The 15,323-nt window shown below is 36.3% G+C and overlaps 1 protein-coding gene across 1 annotated transcript in view; it reads right to left on the bottom strand.

Moving 5' to 3' along the window:
- MALRD1 (MAM and LDL receptor class A domain containing 1) overlaps window positions 1-15,323 on the bottom strand; it is a 640,183-nt gene that overhangs the window by 581,271 nt on the left and 43,589 nt on the right. Inside the window, exons 6-7 of the mRNA XM_046679849.1 lie at window positions 3,762-3,863; window positions 2,827-2,973 (exon numbers count right to left, since the gene is read on the bottom strand). Coding sequence (XP_046535805.1) covers window positions 2,827-2,973; window positions 3,762-3,863 — 249 coding nt within the window. The remainder of the gene's footprint in view (window positions 1-2,826; window positions 2,974-3,761; window positions 3,864-15,323) is intronic.

Below are 15,323 nucleotides of genomic sequence, written 5' to 3' on the forward strand. Positions count from 1 at the left end.
AAGCTCAGAAAACGCCCGGCAGGATAAATGTCAAAAAAACCCACACCTAAGCATATCATATTCAAACTGAAGGAAATCAAAGACAAAGAGAAAATCTTAAAAGAAGCCAGAGGAAAAAAATTCTACATACACTGAACAATGATAAGAATTAAATCGGACTTCTGTTTAGAAACCATGCATGCAAGAAGACCATGGGGTAACATATTGGAAGACAAAGAAAACACCTAGACATCTGCCTCCAGCAAAATTATCCTTCAAAAATGAAGGAGCAATAAAGACTTTGTCAAATAAAACTTGAGGAAATTAGTTGCCAATAGACCTGCTCTGCAAGTAATGTTAAAAACAATTCTTCAGAGAGAAGAAAAATGATATAGGTTAGAAACTCAGATTCACATAAAGAAAGGAAGAGTATTAGAGAAAGAAAAACTAAAGGTCAAATAAAATCTTTTATTTTTAATATTCTTAATTAATCTAAAAGATAACCGTTTGTTCAAAATAGTAACAGCCGCAGTGTATTTGATGATTACAGTTTATGTATAAATGAGATGAATGACAACAATGATACAAGGAAGAGGAGGGTGGAATTAGGAATATTTTATTTTATTTTATTTATTTATTTATTTTTTTATTTCTTGTTTTTAAAGATTGGCACCTGGGCTAACAACTGTTGCCAAACTTTCGGGGTTTTTTTTCTGCTTTATCTCCCCAACCCTGCCCTGTACATAGTTATATATCTTAGTTGCAGGTCCTTCTAGTTGAGGGATGTGGGACGCCACCTCAACGTGGCCTGACGAGCAGCGCCATGTCCGCACCCAGGATCGGAACCCTGGGCCACCACAGCAGAGCGTGCCAACTTAACCACTCAGCCACGGAGCTGGCCCCAAGAATACTTTATTGTTACAAGATACTTGTACTATGTGAAGAAGTATGGAGTTATTTGAAAATGGACTTGGATTAGTTGTAAATGTATTTTGCAAACTCTAGAACAAGCACAAAAAATGTAAAAAAGTAAGTATAATTGATATATTAAGAAAGGAGACAAAAAGGAATCACATAAGATGCTCAATTAAAACTACAAAGGCATTACAGGAGTGGAAGACAAAAAATAGGAACAAAGAACAAGAGTAAGAAATAGAAAACAGTAACACAGGGCTGCCATATATATATATTTAATAGGAACTTGAGAAGACAAGAATAGAGGGACTGAAAGAGAATTACTTGAAAAGATAACACATAATTTTTACCAGTGATGAAATATACACACTCTGAGCATTGAAAAAAATTAGATAAAAATATATTCGCACCTGCACTCATCATAGTGAAATTTTTGAACATTAAAGATAAAGAAACATTTTCAAAATCTGCGTAAAATTGAAAAACAATTAGAAGAGTTCAGGCTTCCCAATGATGACAATAGATATTAGGAAATATAGAAAGGCTGTCACCATGTACTCAGAAATGAAATAAACAGACTTTCATTCTAACATTATATGACCAGATAGAGTACTGTTTTGGAGTGTGGCCAATTTAAAAATATTTTAAGTTTATAAATACTAAGCAAGTTTATCTCCACAGATCTTCTCTAAATAAAAGAACAATTAATTAAAAAGTGAATCTTTGCAAGATGAAAAAGGAATCAAGGGCATGAAATAAAAGAAATAGTGATGAGTAAAGAAAATGATAGAGATAAAAGATTAAAAACCAAAGACCTTAACAGATGCCTCAGCAAAGAAAATATACAGATGACAGAGAAGCATATGAAAACATGCTCCATAGCATTTGTCATCAGGGAAATGGAAACTAAAGCAACAATGAGATCCCACTATGCACCAGTTAGAATAGCCAAAATCCAGAACACTGACACCACCAAATGCAGCAGAGGAGGTGGAGCAACCAGATCTCTCACTCATCTTTAATGGGAATGCAAAATGGTACAGCCACTTTGGAAGGCAGTTTGGTTTCTTACAAAACTAAACCTATTCTTACTATATGATCCAGCAATCAAGCTCCTTGGTATTTACCCAAAAGAGCTGAAAACTTATGTCCACACAAAAACCCGCACATGGATGTTTATAGCAATTTTATTCATTAACTTGGAAGTAACCAAGATGTCCTTCAGTAGGTGAATAAACTGTATTACATCCAGACAATGGAATAGTATTCAGTGCTAAAAAAAATGAATTGTCAAGCCATGAAAAGACATGGAGAAACCTTAAATGCATATTACTAAGTGAAAGAAGCCAATCTGAAAAGCCTCCATACCACATGATTCCAACTATATGACATTTTGGGAAAGGCAAAACTATGGAGACCATAAAATCTACATGGAAGCAGAAAAAAACAGCTCTTAGTTTCTGATGTAATAAAATTTTAAATTACAAATTTAAAAAAAGACTAACAATACTCCCCTCAAAAAAAGAGGAAGAAAAAAGCAATGGAGATAAATGTAAACAGAAAACACAAATTTAATGTCAGAATGAGAGGAGGAAACTCACTGACAATATTGCACTGACAAGGACAGCTAGTAGGCTTGCGAAAAGCCTTTTAATACTTTCCCTTTTTATTCCCACAAAATCTATTATCTCCTGATGATAAGAAAATAATAGCATTTACGAAGTTAAAATAGTTAACCTAGTATAATTCTTCCTTTCCACTGGTAATAACATGCTTTTTTTTTTCACCTTCAATACCTATGGCATTATATAGTTTCAATAAAATATACTTCGTATGTTCATCAAGACCCCTGACTAAATGTCTTCATACTGGTTACAAGAAATCACACTTCTGAAAATGATAGATAAAAAATATTATTGTTTAATTTCCTACCTTCATCATCACCGCTTTGATCCTGCTGAGGCATAGATTCTAAGAGAGGAACTCCTCTTGCTTTCATGCGCATCCAAGAAATTTGCCCAGCGGATGCTTCTGATGCCCAGTCACACATGTCAAAATCAAATCCACAGGGCTGACACACTAAAGAAAAGAGAAAAAGATCTTGGTGGATTATCACAGTCTACTAGGGTGGCTGCTTAACCGTGGTTATATGTTGTAACCAAGGCTTGAACACACAGACACATATACTAACATGTATCTGGAAATTTTGATTCAATAAACTTACAGTATACCAGCAACTCTATTTTTCAAAAGTTCTTCAGTTGATCCATATGGGCATCCTTCCCAAATAAGAACCATTGTCATAAAAAAAAACAAAAAGATGGGGGCCAGCCCCGTGGTGGGTAGCCCAGGGTCATGGATTCAGATCCGGGACATGGACCTACACCACTCATCAGCCATGATGTGCCAGTGATCCACATATAACGTGGAGGAATACTGGCACAGATGTTAGCTCAGGGCTAATCTTCCTTGGGAAAACAAAAGCAAAAGGAGGTTTCCACTTTGTCTTATATCACTACTTCAGTTGTAATTTTTTAAATGGCATAATATCTGACCTTACTTACTTTATGGAATTAAGTTACTTAGTTTAAATCATTTACTATTCATAATCATATTGAAATTTTATATAACATATATGTATATAATTCCAAGATGGTCTTTAATGGAACTACTTTATAAAACATCACTTTAAATTGACATATTTAATATCTTTCACTTTTTGAATAAGTCATAGACTTCTAATGACACTTGAGCTAAAACTAGGACATAAATGTCAACAAAGGTGGCAAGTGAGTATCCCCATGAATGATCTGAGTCTCACGAATGGACTACACACCAACAAGTTGGGCATCTCATTTAACACTCACACCTCAATCCTTCATCTGTAGAATCAAATCTGCAGAGACTTGTATCTGGATGGCATAACTCCTGCTCAGTAGTCGATGCTTCTTGACATGGTAAAATTTCATCTGTTAAATTTAAAGATTGGCAAGAAGTGAGACGCGGATATTTCTTAAAATGTGTTTCTTAAAATGTTAACATTTGTTTTACAAAATACTCTTCACCCAGTTCCTCTCTATGGTGGCATCTCCCCTTAGGCAATCCCATCACATACACACAGAAAGACAGAGACAAAGAGAGAAAATAAAATAACCATTCCAATGCTTCTGGATTTTAACCAGATCTCTATGGTGACCGCCAGGCCTTGTTACCACAGAAGTAAGGAACTAAGAGCCTATTAATAGCAGGATAATTGTACATGTGTCAAATATAATGTATGGTCTCCTCTTTAACTGGAAGCTGGATCTGCCCTGGAAACGCTTCCACTATGCCCTCTCAAATGGTGTCCATTTTTCCCCCACAGCCCTTCCAACACAGGACTTGAAGGTGGACTAGGTGTCCTTCCTGCCGCCCTTGCCACTTCCAGATAATTCTCACTCTCACCTTCCCAATACCTGAGCTTTGAATTTCTTGACATGGAATGATACCCTTGCTTTGCCAGCTTGTTGCAGTCACTTATAGACATTGGTGCACTAACCCTCAATCCTTGAAGATTTTAGCTCTTGGTTCACTGTCATTCTCTGTCATTTCAATATTTATTTTCATCTTTCCTCTTAATTTGATTTTCTTTTCTTCTCCATGATTGTGAAGGAGAATCACTGATGAAGAAACAACCTCCACCACCACCCCTCTGAGAATTATCATTACAAATGATACCGCTTCCTTTATCTTAACTATGAGTGGCCCACTCCCCAGCCACCATCCCTATCTTTCCATTCCAACTATTATGTCAACTTGAACAATTTTTTGATAGCACCAGGCACTATGAGCTAATGGTACTACAGTTTTCCAATTCCTTTCATTCTCTACTTTGTCCTCATGTCCTTTCTTACAGATGTTAGACAAGGAGTCATCCCTGGCCTTTCGCATGCTTGCCTATACTCTCAGGGCAAAAGATCTGGTAAGTACAACCGTCCACGTAGTGTCAGTGGGTGACAATTAGCTTTTTGGATTACAATGTAAGTGCCTGACATTAAAGTTTTTGATTGCCAAGGCATGCATTTCAAAGACATCCATCTCAAATAAACACATAGCAAATTAAACAACTGGATAAAGAGCCAGGCCATGCCACCATGAAGTTCCCCTTTTAGAAAGCTCTGGGTAACCTAGAAAACTGACTGTTTGAGTCACCCTGCTCTTCCCTTTCCATACTTTAACTCCTGTTCTTATGTTTTAAGTTCACCAATAAAGAGTGACTTCCTGAAACCCTAGGCACTCCCCTTTTCAATCCCAATAAAGGCAGAACCCCAAGCCCACACACTCTCTCTCTCTCTCTCCCCATGACACTGCTGTGTGGCCCTCCGGGTGTGCCATATAGCCTCCAGGACCTGTGAGCAATACACCTTGTTTTTCCAAAGTTCCCTGATGGTTGTTACTGAGCTGTGTCTTGCAGTTATAACAAGAACCACAAGGGGCGGACCAGCCACAACATTGGCTCCAGTCAGGGAAATGTCGGTGGGGTCTCCCACAAGTTCAGTCAGGCATGGCTCAGACACAGTGACACATTCTAGGAAATGCGTCCTTAGGCAATTTCGTCTTTGTAAGAACATTGTAGAGTGTATGCACACAAACCTAGATGGTATAGCTTACTACACACCTAGGCTATATGTACTAATCATATGGGACCGTCATCATATATCAGGTTATTATGCAGTGCATTACTATAGTATGGGCCTGACGAGTGCCCAGAGCCTCCTAGCCATAACATCACTATAGATAGGCTCAGACCGATGCAAAACATCTACCTGCTCCAACCTGCATCTGTGCAGCCAAACATGAGTGAAGAAGAGTCCACCACCACGCTGACAGATAGGACTTTATATTCGTGACTACTCACTTCAACGCATCGTGGCCATCCCACTACATTTTCCTAATTCTTTTGTTTTCCTCCATTCCTAAACAACTATTCAAAGCCCTCTACTGCCTCCTTAAACTTCCCCTCATCCATCCCCATCATCGTTCTCAACTAATCGTCTTGCTTCACATTTCATTGGGAAAAAAAGAGCAATCAGAAGGAAACCTCACAAGTCCTGCCACCAGGCTACCCGCACCACTGCCCACATGCCTTTCCTCCTGTAACTGTGGGTCAACCAGCCATGCTCCTCTCTGGGCCCACTCATTTCATTTTTTCAGAAAATGCATCTCCTCTTGCCTATTTAAGGAATCATTCCAGCAATTTCCTCCTCTCTTTTACATCAGCATGTTTTCTTTCCCTCTATTACACAAAGGAGCCAAAATCTCACCCATTTTAAGAAAACCTCCAGACCCTACAACTCATTCCAACTAACTTCTCTAAGTTCTGCCTATTCTCACTGACCCCACACCAATTCTTCTCCCCTCCTTCTCTCTTGAACCTGTTCCAAAGGAGTTTTCCAAATTTTTTTAAGTAAAATTTACATAACATAAAATTCACCATTTTAAAGTGTACGATTCAATGGCTTTTCTACCTTCACAATGCTGTGCAATTATTACCAGTATTTAATTCCAAAACATTTTCATCACTCCAAAATAAAACCCCATACCCATTAGCAGTCACTCCCCATTCTCTCCTTCCCTCACCCTCCAAGCCCCTGGCAACCATTAATCTGCTTTCAGTCTCAATGGATTTGCCCATTCTGGACATTTCATATAAATGGAATCATAATATATGTGGTCTTTTGTGTTTGACTTCTTCCACTTGGCGTAATGTTTTCAAGTTTCTTTCATGTTGTAGCGTGTATTTTTCTTTTTATTTTTACTCTTACCACTCCACTGCATATGTCAAAGTTGACCTCTATATTGCTAAATCTAATATTTAATTTTTCCTCCCCAATATACCTGACATATCAGTAGTATTGGACATAGCTGGTCACTCCCTCTTTCTTGAAACATTTTCTTCACTAGATTCTAGTACATAATTTTCTCCTAGCTTTCCTCTTAAATTACTAGCTGTTCATTCTCAGTCTCCTTTGCTGGTTTTCCCTCATCTCCTCAAAGTCACATGAAGTAACAATAGAGTGCCCCGGAGCTCAGTCCTTGCATCACTTCTCTACGCTCAGTCTTGTTAATACCACCTAGTCTCATGCCTTTGAAACACTTCCTAAATGCCAAACACTCATAAAATTATATTTCAGGCCCAGACATTTCACTGAACTCCAATATAGATATCTTATTGCCGACTTGGCCCCTTCACTTGGATAATTAACACACATCTCAATAGAAATATGTCTAAAGCTCAACTTCTGATTTTCTCTGCCCAAACTTTCTCCTCCCATATTCTTTTCATTGCAGTTCATGAGAACTCCATCCTTTCAGATCAGGCAAGAAATTTGGAGTCATCCATGACTCATTTCTCGCTCTCACCAAACATACCATCCATCAGCAAGCTTTGCTTTATCTATAAAACACATCCAGAATCTCACTACATCCTACCACCTCCACTACTACCAACTCTGGCTCAAGGGAACATCGTTCTTTCTGGATTATACCAATAACTTCTTATTTTGCCTCCCTGTTGCTGCCCTTGCCCCATTATGGTCTTTAAATACATGAGTCAGATGTCGCCTCTACTCAAACCCTTCCATGGGTTTCAATGGTACATGAAGTAAATAAAAAAGTCCTTACCATGGTCTTCTTCATACAAACCAGGCTTACTCTTGCCTTGGGAACTTTGCATTGACAGTTCCTTCCAATATCCACAAGGTTTGCTCCCTCAACTCCTTGACTTTTTTGCTCAGAAAATATGTTCTCCACGTGACCATGCCTGATTACTGTATCTAAAACTTCACTTCATCCTCACCTGTGGCACTTTTTATCACAGTTTTCTGTCTTATTATTCCCCACAGCACATATCATCACTTTACAGAAAACACATTTTTTATTTATTTACTTAGTGTCTTTCTCCCGCTAACTAAAATGTAAGTTCCACAAATGAAGGGATTACTGTTTGTTTTTTCACTGCTGTCTCCCCAATGTCTAGAAAAATTCTTGGCACAACATAGGTGCTCAATAAACACTTGCTTAATGAATGAATGAATAAATGTCCTAGGAATAATTCAATAGAACCATTTAAAATATCATAGGCTCCATATAAATTGTTTACATTTTTACTTGGAATAAAATTGAAGCAATTGGTTATGAAAATGATTTACGAATAACATTTATAATCTGGTTTCTCATAATAGGAGCTTACAAATGATGAATATGCAAAACCTCTTAAATGTAAGATTCACTGAAAATAAAACTGCATGTGCAATTAAGGGAGGATGGGCAATAAATGAAGCTAAAATTGCACAATAATAATTACCATGAAACAATTAAAACTGTAATTTTTGTAGATTCATATAATAGCTATAAATCTTCTGCCCCCTAGAGCTACACAATTAAATGCTGGCCATAGTTAAATTAAGTCTTGTATATTATCTCCAATTTTTCACTATTTATACAAGACAAAAAAATGCACAAAAGTACTGTAAATAAAAATAGTAAAATAGTCAAGTATAAATTGCATGGAATTAAAAATGTAGCCTATGTCAATTGGTATCAAATATCTTTCACCAATGTCAACCACTTTTACTACATTTGGCCCCAAAACAAATCTGGAACCATAAAAACAGTGGTCTATAGGTATAAGTTGTAAATCAATTAATCTCCTGGTCAGGTCTTTCCATTTTAGTACATTCATTCTAAGAGCTCAGAGGTATTTAAAGATGTCAATTATCTACATTTATATGCATTTTCTCTCTCTCCCATCTTCTCTTTCTCATTCTTACATTGCACCACAATCTGGCTGTAGAAAATTATTTTGGGGGTTTTAAAATCCTCCGTCAATGATACATGATCAGCAGGATGAAGTCTGCCAACCATTTCAAGGTCTCTGTCAATGGGGCCCCATGTCTAGAGCCTGTGATCTTCAAATCTTATCTTGTACAAACAGGTTACATGAAAATGGCCAGATTCTCTCAGATGGTGGAGGTTGAAGTCCAAGTTTCAAGGCCATTACAATAAAAGTTATCATTGACACCCACTTTTGACTCCAGTGGTTTTAGACAATTTCTTTGTCCATTTTCTTAAATTAGTAATGGATTTCAATGAACACTTATTGTATCTTAAAAGGGACCTAGAAGTTAATAGGACAAAAATAATAACTAGATCCTTAGTTATTTAACTGGAAAATATGTATGCATCATTCAGATTCTCATTAAGGGATGATTTGTATATTGGGGCCCTTTATCAATGAGACTAAGCAAAGCCCTGGCAAATCAATCTAAAAATATTCACAGAATATTCGCAATATTCTGATTATGAGTCACAGCATGCAACCTTCATAAAAATTTATAATAAGCAATTTCTTCAAGAATCAGTGATTAAGTACATTCTTATTTAGTCACAGTCACAAACCTTGATTTTTTCTTTTCATACATGCTACTTTAGTAAAGTCTAAGTAGATCCTCCTTTCAATGAACGTTCAGTGAATTTTCTTATCTTGGGAAGGGGCAGTAGTTAGAATGGTACCGTTTGAAGAAGGTGTGGGAATAGTCTGAAAGATTTCTCCAATATTAGAAAAAGAACTTAGCTTTATTGTCCAACTTGCAAAGTGTTCAGAAGCCATGAAAATGCCTATATTTTAAGCATTTTTATAAATAAAGTTGTTTACATTTTTATAGTAAAGAAAAATATATATGTAGTAAAACAGAGTTAGGTATTTTCTCTAAAGATAGTAGTACTTAGTAATCTATGTAGTAGCTTCCTCACCATCAGAATTTTCTCAATTTTCAAGTTACTGTTCCTCTTTAAATTTATTTTTTAATTTACCTAGAGTAAAATTCATACTTTTGAGTATTCAGTTCTGTGAGTTTTGACAAACATAGAGCCACCATCTGCCAATCAATCAATACTCCATTTACTCAGGCATTATACTGGTATCTTTCATGAGTATTTTGTAGTTTTCAGAATGTAAATCCAGCATATATTTTGTTAGATTTATATGCAAGAATTTACTTTGTATTACAAATGGTGCAATTTTTTAAATTTATATTTTACCTGGTTGTCAATTTTAGGGCTGAAGCAGTCAGTCTTTCATCATTAGGTATAAAGTTAGCTGTTGGGTTTTTGTACATGTCCTTTATTAGGTTAAAGATGTTCATAGTTGCTGAGGTTTTTGTCATGCCTGTATGTTGAATTTTCTCAAGTGCTTTTTCTGCATCTACTGAGATCTCCATGTGCTTTTCTTTTTTAGTCTAACATGGTGAATTACACTGACTACTTTCCAAACACTGAACCAACTCTGCATTTCGTCGATGATGGTGATGTATTATCTTTTTAATACGTCATCATATTACTGAATTCCATTTGCTAATATTTTGTTGAAGACTTTTTGTGATACAAATAGTGGTCTGTAGTTTTCTTTTCTTATAATATTTTTGTCTGGTTTTAGCATTAGGGCAAAGCTGCCTTTATTGAATAAGGTGACAAGTGTTACCTTCACTTATATTTTCTGGACTAAAATGTGTAAAACTGGTGTTATTTCTTCCCTAAATATGTGATATAATTTTCCAGTGAAATCATGGGGTCCTGGAGTTTTCTTTAATGGCAGATTTTCACCATGAGTACTATTCCTTTCATAAATGTAAAACTATTCAAGTTATCACTTTCTTCTTGAGTGGCTTTTGATCGTTTGTGACTTTCAAGAAATTTTTCCATTTCGTATACATTTTTAAATTTATGTGCATAAAGTTATTTGTAGTATTCCCTTATTACTATTATCCGTTTAATATCTGTAGAGTTAGTGTTAGTCCCTATTTCATTATTGATTAGGTAATGTGCGTCTCCTCTTTTTTTCTTCATCAATCCAGCTAGAACTTTATCAATTTTATTTATCTTTCAAAGAACCAGCGTTTGGACTCAATAATTTTCTCTATTATTTTTCCATTTTCAATTCCATTATTTATTATCTTTATATACATATTGTTTTCCTACTGCTTGATCTAGCTTTAACAGGTTCTTCTTTTTCTACTTTCTTTAGATAATTAAATTACTGGTTTGAAATCTTTTTTCTTTCCTAATAAAATTTTTATATCTATCAATTTTCTTCTAAGCACTGTGTTAGCTATATTACACAAATTTTAGTAAATTATATTTTCAGTTTCATTCTGTTCAAAATACTTGACTATTTTGAAGTATCTTTTATTTAAATGTGTGGCACGTAACTTTCCAATAATCATGGCTTTCCCAGATTTGTAGCTTAATTTCATTTTGGTCAGAGGATATATTTTATATGATTTCAATTGTTTTAAAACTCTTAGTGGCCCTAGTAGTACCATGCTAAGCCATATTGGAGCCTGGAAAATTCAGTAAGACTGATCCTGTCTGTCTTTAACATTTTAATGTTTGTTCATCATTGATTTGTTTCGTTAATTTTGATTTTTAATGTATTGCATTAAAATATCTTAGTCTGTTTGAGCTGCCACGACAAAGTACCAGAGACTGGATGTCTTAGACAACAGAAACTTATTTTCTCATGGTTCTTGAGGCTGAAAATCCAAAATCAGGGTGTCACCAACAAACTGCCCTGAGTTGCTTAAAGGAAGTTTCAACAGCATTTAATAGTTCCTCAAAGTAGTTGAGAAGTCCTTAAAACACTTTTTGTTGTGCTTGCTTAAGACTGAACATTGTTGAATAGCCAAACTGCAGAACCAATCAAGACCAGAAAGATCCAAGATGGCAATGGGGTGCTGTGCACAAAAGAGGATGTGTACAAAAGGTGCTGTGTGCAGGAAGGGAAGATCTGTGCATGCCCCAAGACAAACCTTCCTCATGGATATTCATTTCCACTCCAAATAAAAGACATCACTCTCCTTGTTCAGAGAACCATAGCTTTGTGAAATTATTCCCTATGGTCTCCATTTTGTTTGCTGCGTGCCATAAATAAAATTATGCTTTGTGTGACAACTACTTCTGGTGCAGTTTCTTTAACTTGCCAAGAAGTGGACTCTCTTTGGTCTGGTAACAAGGGTGCCAGCATGATAGAGTTCTCATAGGGGTTCTCTTCCTGCCTTGCAGATGGTTGCCTTCTCACTGCATCATCACACGACAGAGAGACAGGGAGAGGGAGAGAGAATAGGAGAGAGGAAAAGAGGGATAAGGAGAGGGAGAGATGAAGAAAGATCTCCTCTTCTTATAAGGCCAAAGTCCTGCCAGATTAGGGCCCCACCTTTACAATCTCATTTATTCTTAATTACCTCCTGAGACACTATCTCCAGATATAGTTGCATCGGGGGTTAGAGCTTCAGCATATGAAATTTGGAAGGGCACAATTCAGTCCATTAACATCGAGTTTTTAGTGTCCCCTTAAATTTTTGCATCTGGGTGAGTGTCTCACTTGCTTCTCAGTGTTGACCCTGGACCCAGGCTATGGTCTATCTTAGTGAATGTTCCATATGCACTTAAAAGAATAAGTATCTTGCTATAGTTTTTTATTGTTTTTCATAAATGTCAATTATATCAAGTTGGTAGATAATTTTGTTCAAGTTGTCTAAATTATTTATTTGTGTAGAAACATGATTGACAGACAACATTAACTTTAAGTTGTATAATGTGTTGATTTGATACATTTATATATTGTAATACGATTACCACCAGAGCATTAGCTAACACCTCTATCGTGTCACATAATTATCATTTCATTTTTGTGGTGAGAACATTTAAGATACAGTCTCTTAGCAATTTTGAAGTGTATAACACAGTATTGTTGACCATAACCACTATGCTGTGGATTAGATGTACAGAAATTCATTCTCTAATTGCAAGTTTGTATCCTCTGATCAACATCTGCCCAAGTCCCCCACCACCCCTGTTAGCCCCTAGTAACCACCGTTCTATTCTCTGTTTCTATAGTTTGACTATTTTAGATTTCACATGAGTGAGATCATACAGTGTTTGTCTTTCTGTGTCTGACTTATTTTACTTAGCATAACGTCTTCCAGCTTCATCCATATTGTCAAAAATGGCAGGATATCCTTCTTTTTTAAGGCTGAATAATATTCCATTGTATATACCATATACCATTCATCCATTGATGAACACTTAGATTATTTCCATATCTTGGCTATTGTGAATAATGCTTCAATGGACATGAGAGTGCAGATATCTCTACCAGATCTTTATTTCAATTTCATCAGGTATATATCCAGAAGTTGGATTGCTGGATCATATGGTAGTTATATTTTTAATATTTGGAGAAACCTCCATACTGTTTTCTATAGTGGTTGCACCAATTTACATTCCCACCAGCAGTACACAAGGGTTCCCTTTTCTCCACATCCTTACCAACGCTTGTTATCTGTTGTCTTCTTGATGATAGCCATTCTAACAGGTGTGAGGTGATATCCCTTTATGGTTTTGATTTGCATTTCCCTGATGATTAGTGATGTTGAGCATCTTTTCATGTATCTGTTGAACATCAGTATGTCTGCTTTGGAAAAATGTCTATTCAGATGTCCTGTCCATTTTTAAATTGGATTATTTGGTTTATTTCTTACTGAGTTATATGAGTTCTTTATATATTTTGGATATTAACCCCTTATCTGATATACGGTTTGTGAATATTTTCTCCCATTCCATAGATTGTCTTTTCACTTGCTGATTGTTTCTTTTGCTGGGCATAAGCTTTTTAGTTTGATGTAGCCCCACTCATTTTTTTTTCTTGCTTGCTTTTCTTGCTTGTGCTTTTGGTGTCATATCCAAAAACTTGTTTCTAAGACCAATGTCAAAGAGATTTTTTCCCTGTTTCTTCCTAAGATTTTTATGATTTCGGGTCTTATATGTTAAAGTCTTTAATCCATTTTGAGTTAATTTTTGTTACTGGTATAAGATAGAGATCCAATTTCATTTTTCTGTATGTGGTTATCCAGTTTCCCCATACCATTTATTGAAGAGACAGTCCTTTCCCCATTAAGTAGTCTTGAATCCCTGTCAAATATTAATAGATCTTATATGCAGTGTTTTCTTTCTGGGCTTTCTATTCTGTTCCATTGGTCTATGTGTCCTTTTTTACGCCAGTATCAGACTATTTTAATTACTATAAGTTTCTAGTATAGTTTAAAATCAGGAAGCATGATGCCTCCATTTTTGTCTTTGTTCTTTCTCAGGATTGCTTTGGCTGTCAGGGGTCTTTGTGGTTCCATACAATTTTAGGAGTATTTTCCCCTCATAGGTTTCCTAAATTCTTTCTGATGTTTTTTGTGTACTTGTTCTATCAATTACTGAGAGATGTGCACTCAAGTTTCCTGGTGTAATTGTGGATTTGTTTATTTCTTCTTTTCATTCTAACAGTTTCGCTTCATGTATTTTGGAATACCACTGTTAGGCACATACATATTTAGGACTGTTCTGTCTTCTTATTGAAATTACTCTTTTGTCATTACATAATGTCCTTTTTATCCCTATTAATTTTCCTTGTACTGACACACAGGATTTTTTTGTGTTTGGTTTCTGTCGAAGAAACTGGTGAGTTAGGTAAGCAGGCCTGGGATTGGCTAGTTTGAACAATTTCAGTGAGCTCTGGGACAGAGGGGCTGTGTCTAGGTCTCCAGTAGCTTGCTGTTATGTGCTGAATTGCCCCCTCCCATTTGTATGTTGAAGTCCAAACCCTCAGTATCTCAGAATGTGACCATATTTGGAGATAGGCTCTGTAAAGAGGTAATTAAGGTAAAATGAGGTCATATGGGTGGGCCCTAATCCTGGTTGGTGTCTTTATAAGAAGAAGAATTTAGAACACAGACACACACACAGAGGGAAGACCATGTGAAGACAACGGGAGAAGACGGCCATCCACAAGGCAAGGAGAGAAGACTCAAAAGAAAACTAACTCATTGACACCTTGATTTTGGACTTCTAGCCTCCAGAATCATGAGAAAATAAATTCCTGTTGTTTAAATTGCCCAGTCTGTGATATTTTGTTATGGCAGCCCTAGAAAACTAACGCATTGACTCAGGGGTGACTAGGGCAGGTGCCTGTTGGCCTGGAATGTGAGAGCCTGAAGAGGGGGTTGGAGTGTGGGCTCGGACTGATTGGTTTGCATTTGAAAAGTATGCTGTAGGGTGAGTGGTTTTACTGTCTCTAGGAATTGGCTAACCCTGGAAAGGACAATTTCTCCAGGGTCAGCAAGGCCCCAGATGTCAAAGCATCAGAAAATAGAAGACGTACTTAATTAAATTGCTCCCTAGTTTGAAAAAAAAAACAAACAAATTTTTGAAAGCACACTGGTTTGAAGTAAAAAAATAAAGAATCTTGTTAGGAAACCTAAATAGCTTATACAGAACCATTTCTATAAACCACAATGACCTACCAAAAGATAGATATGTTAGACCATTCATTTCCAAATGCTGCT

This window comes from Equus quagga, chromosome 12 (assembly GCF_021613505.1).
Source record: "Equus quagga isolate Etosha38 chromosome 12, UCLA_HA_Equagga_1.0, whole genome shotgun sequence".
Lineage (NCBI taxonomy): Eukaryota > Metazoa > Chordata > Mammalia > Perissodactyla > Equidae > Equus > Equus quagga.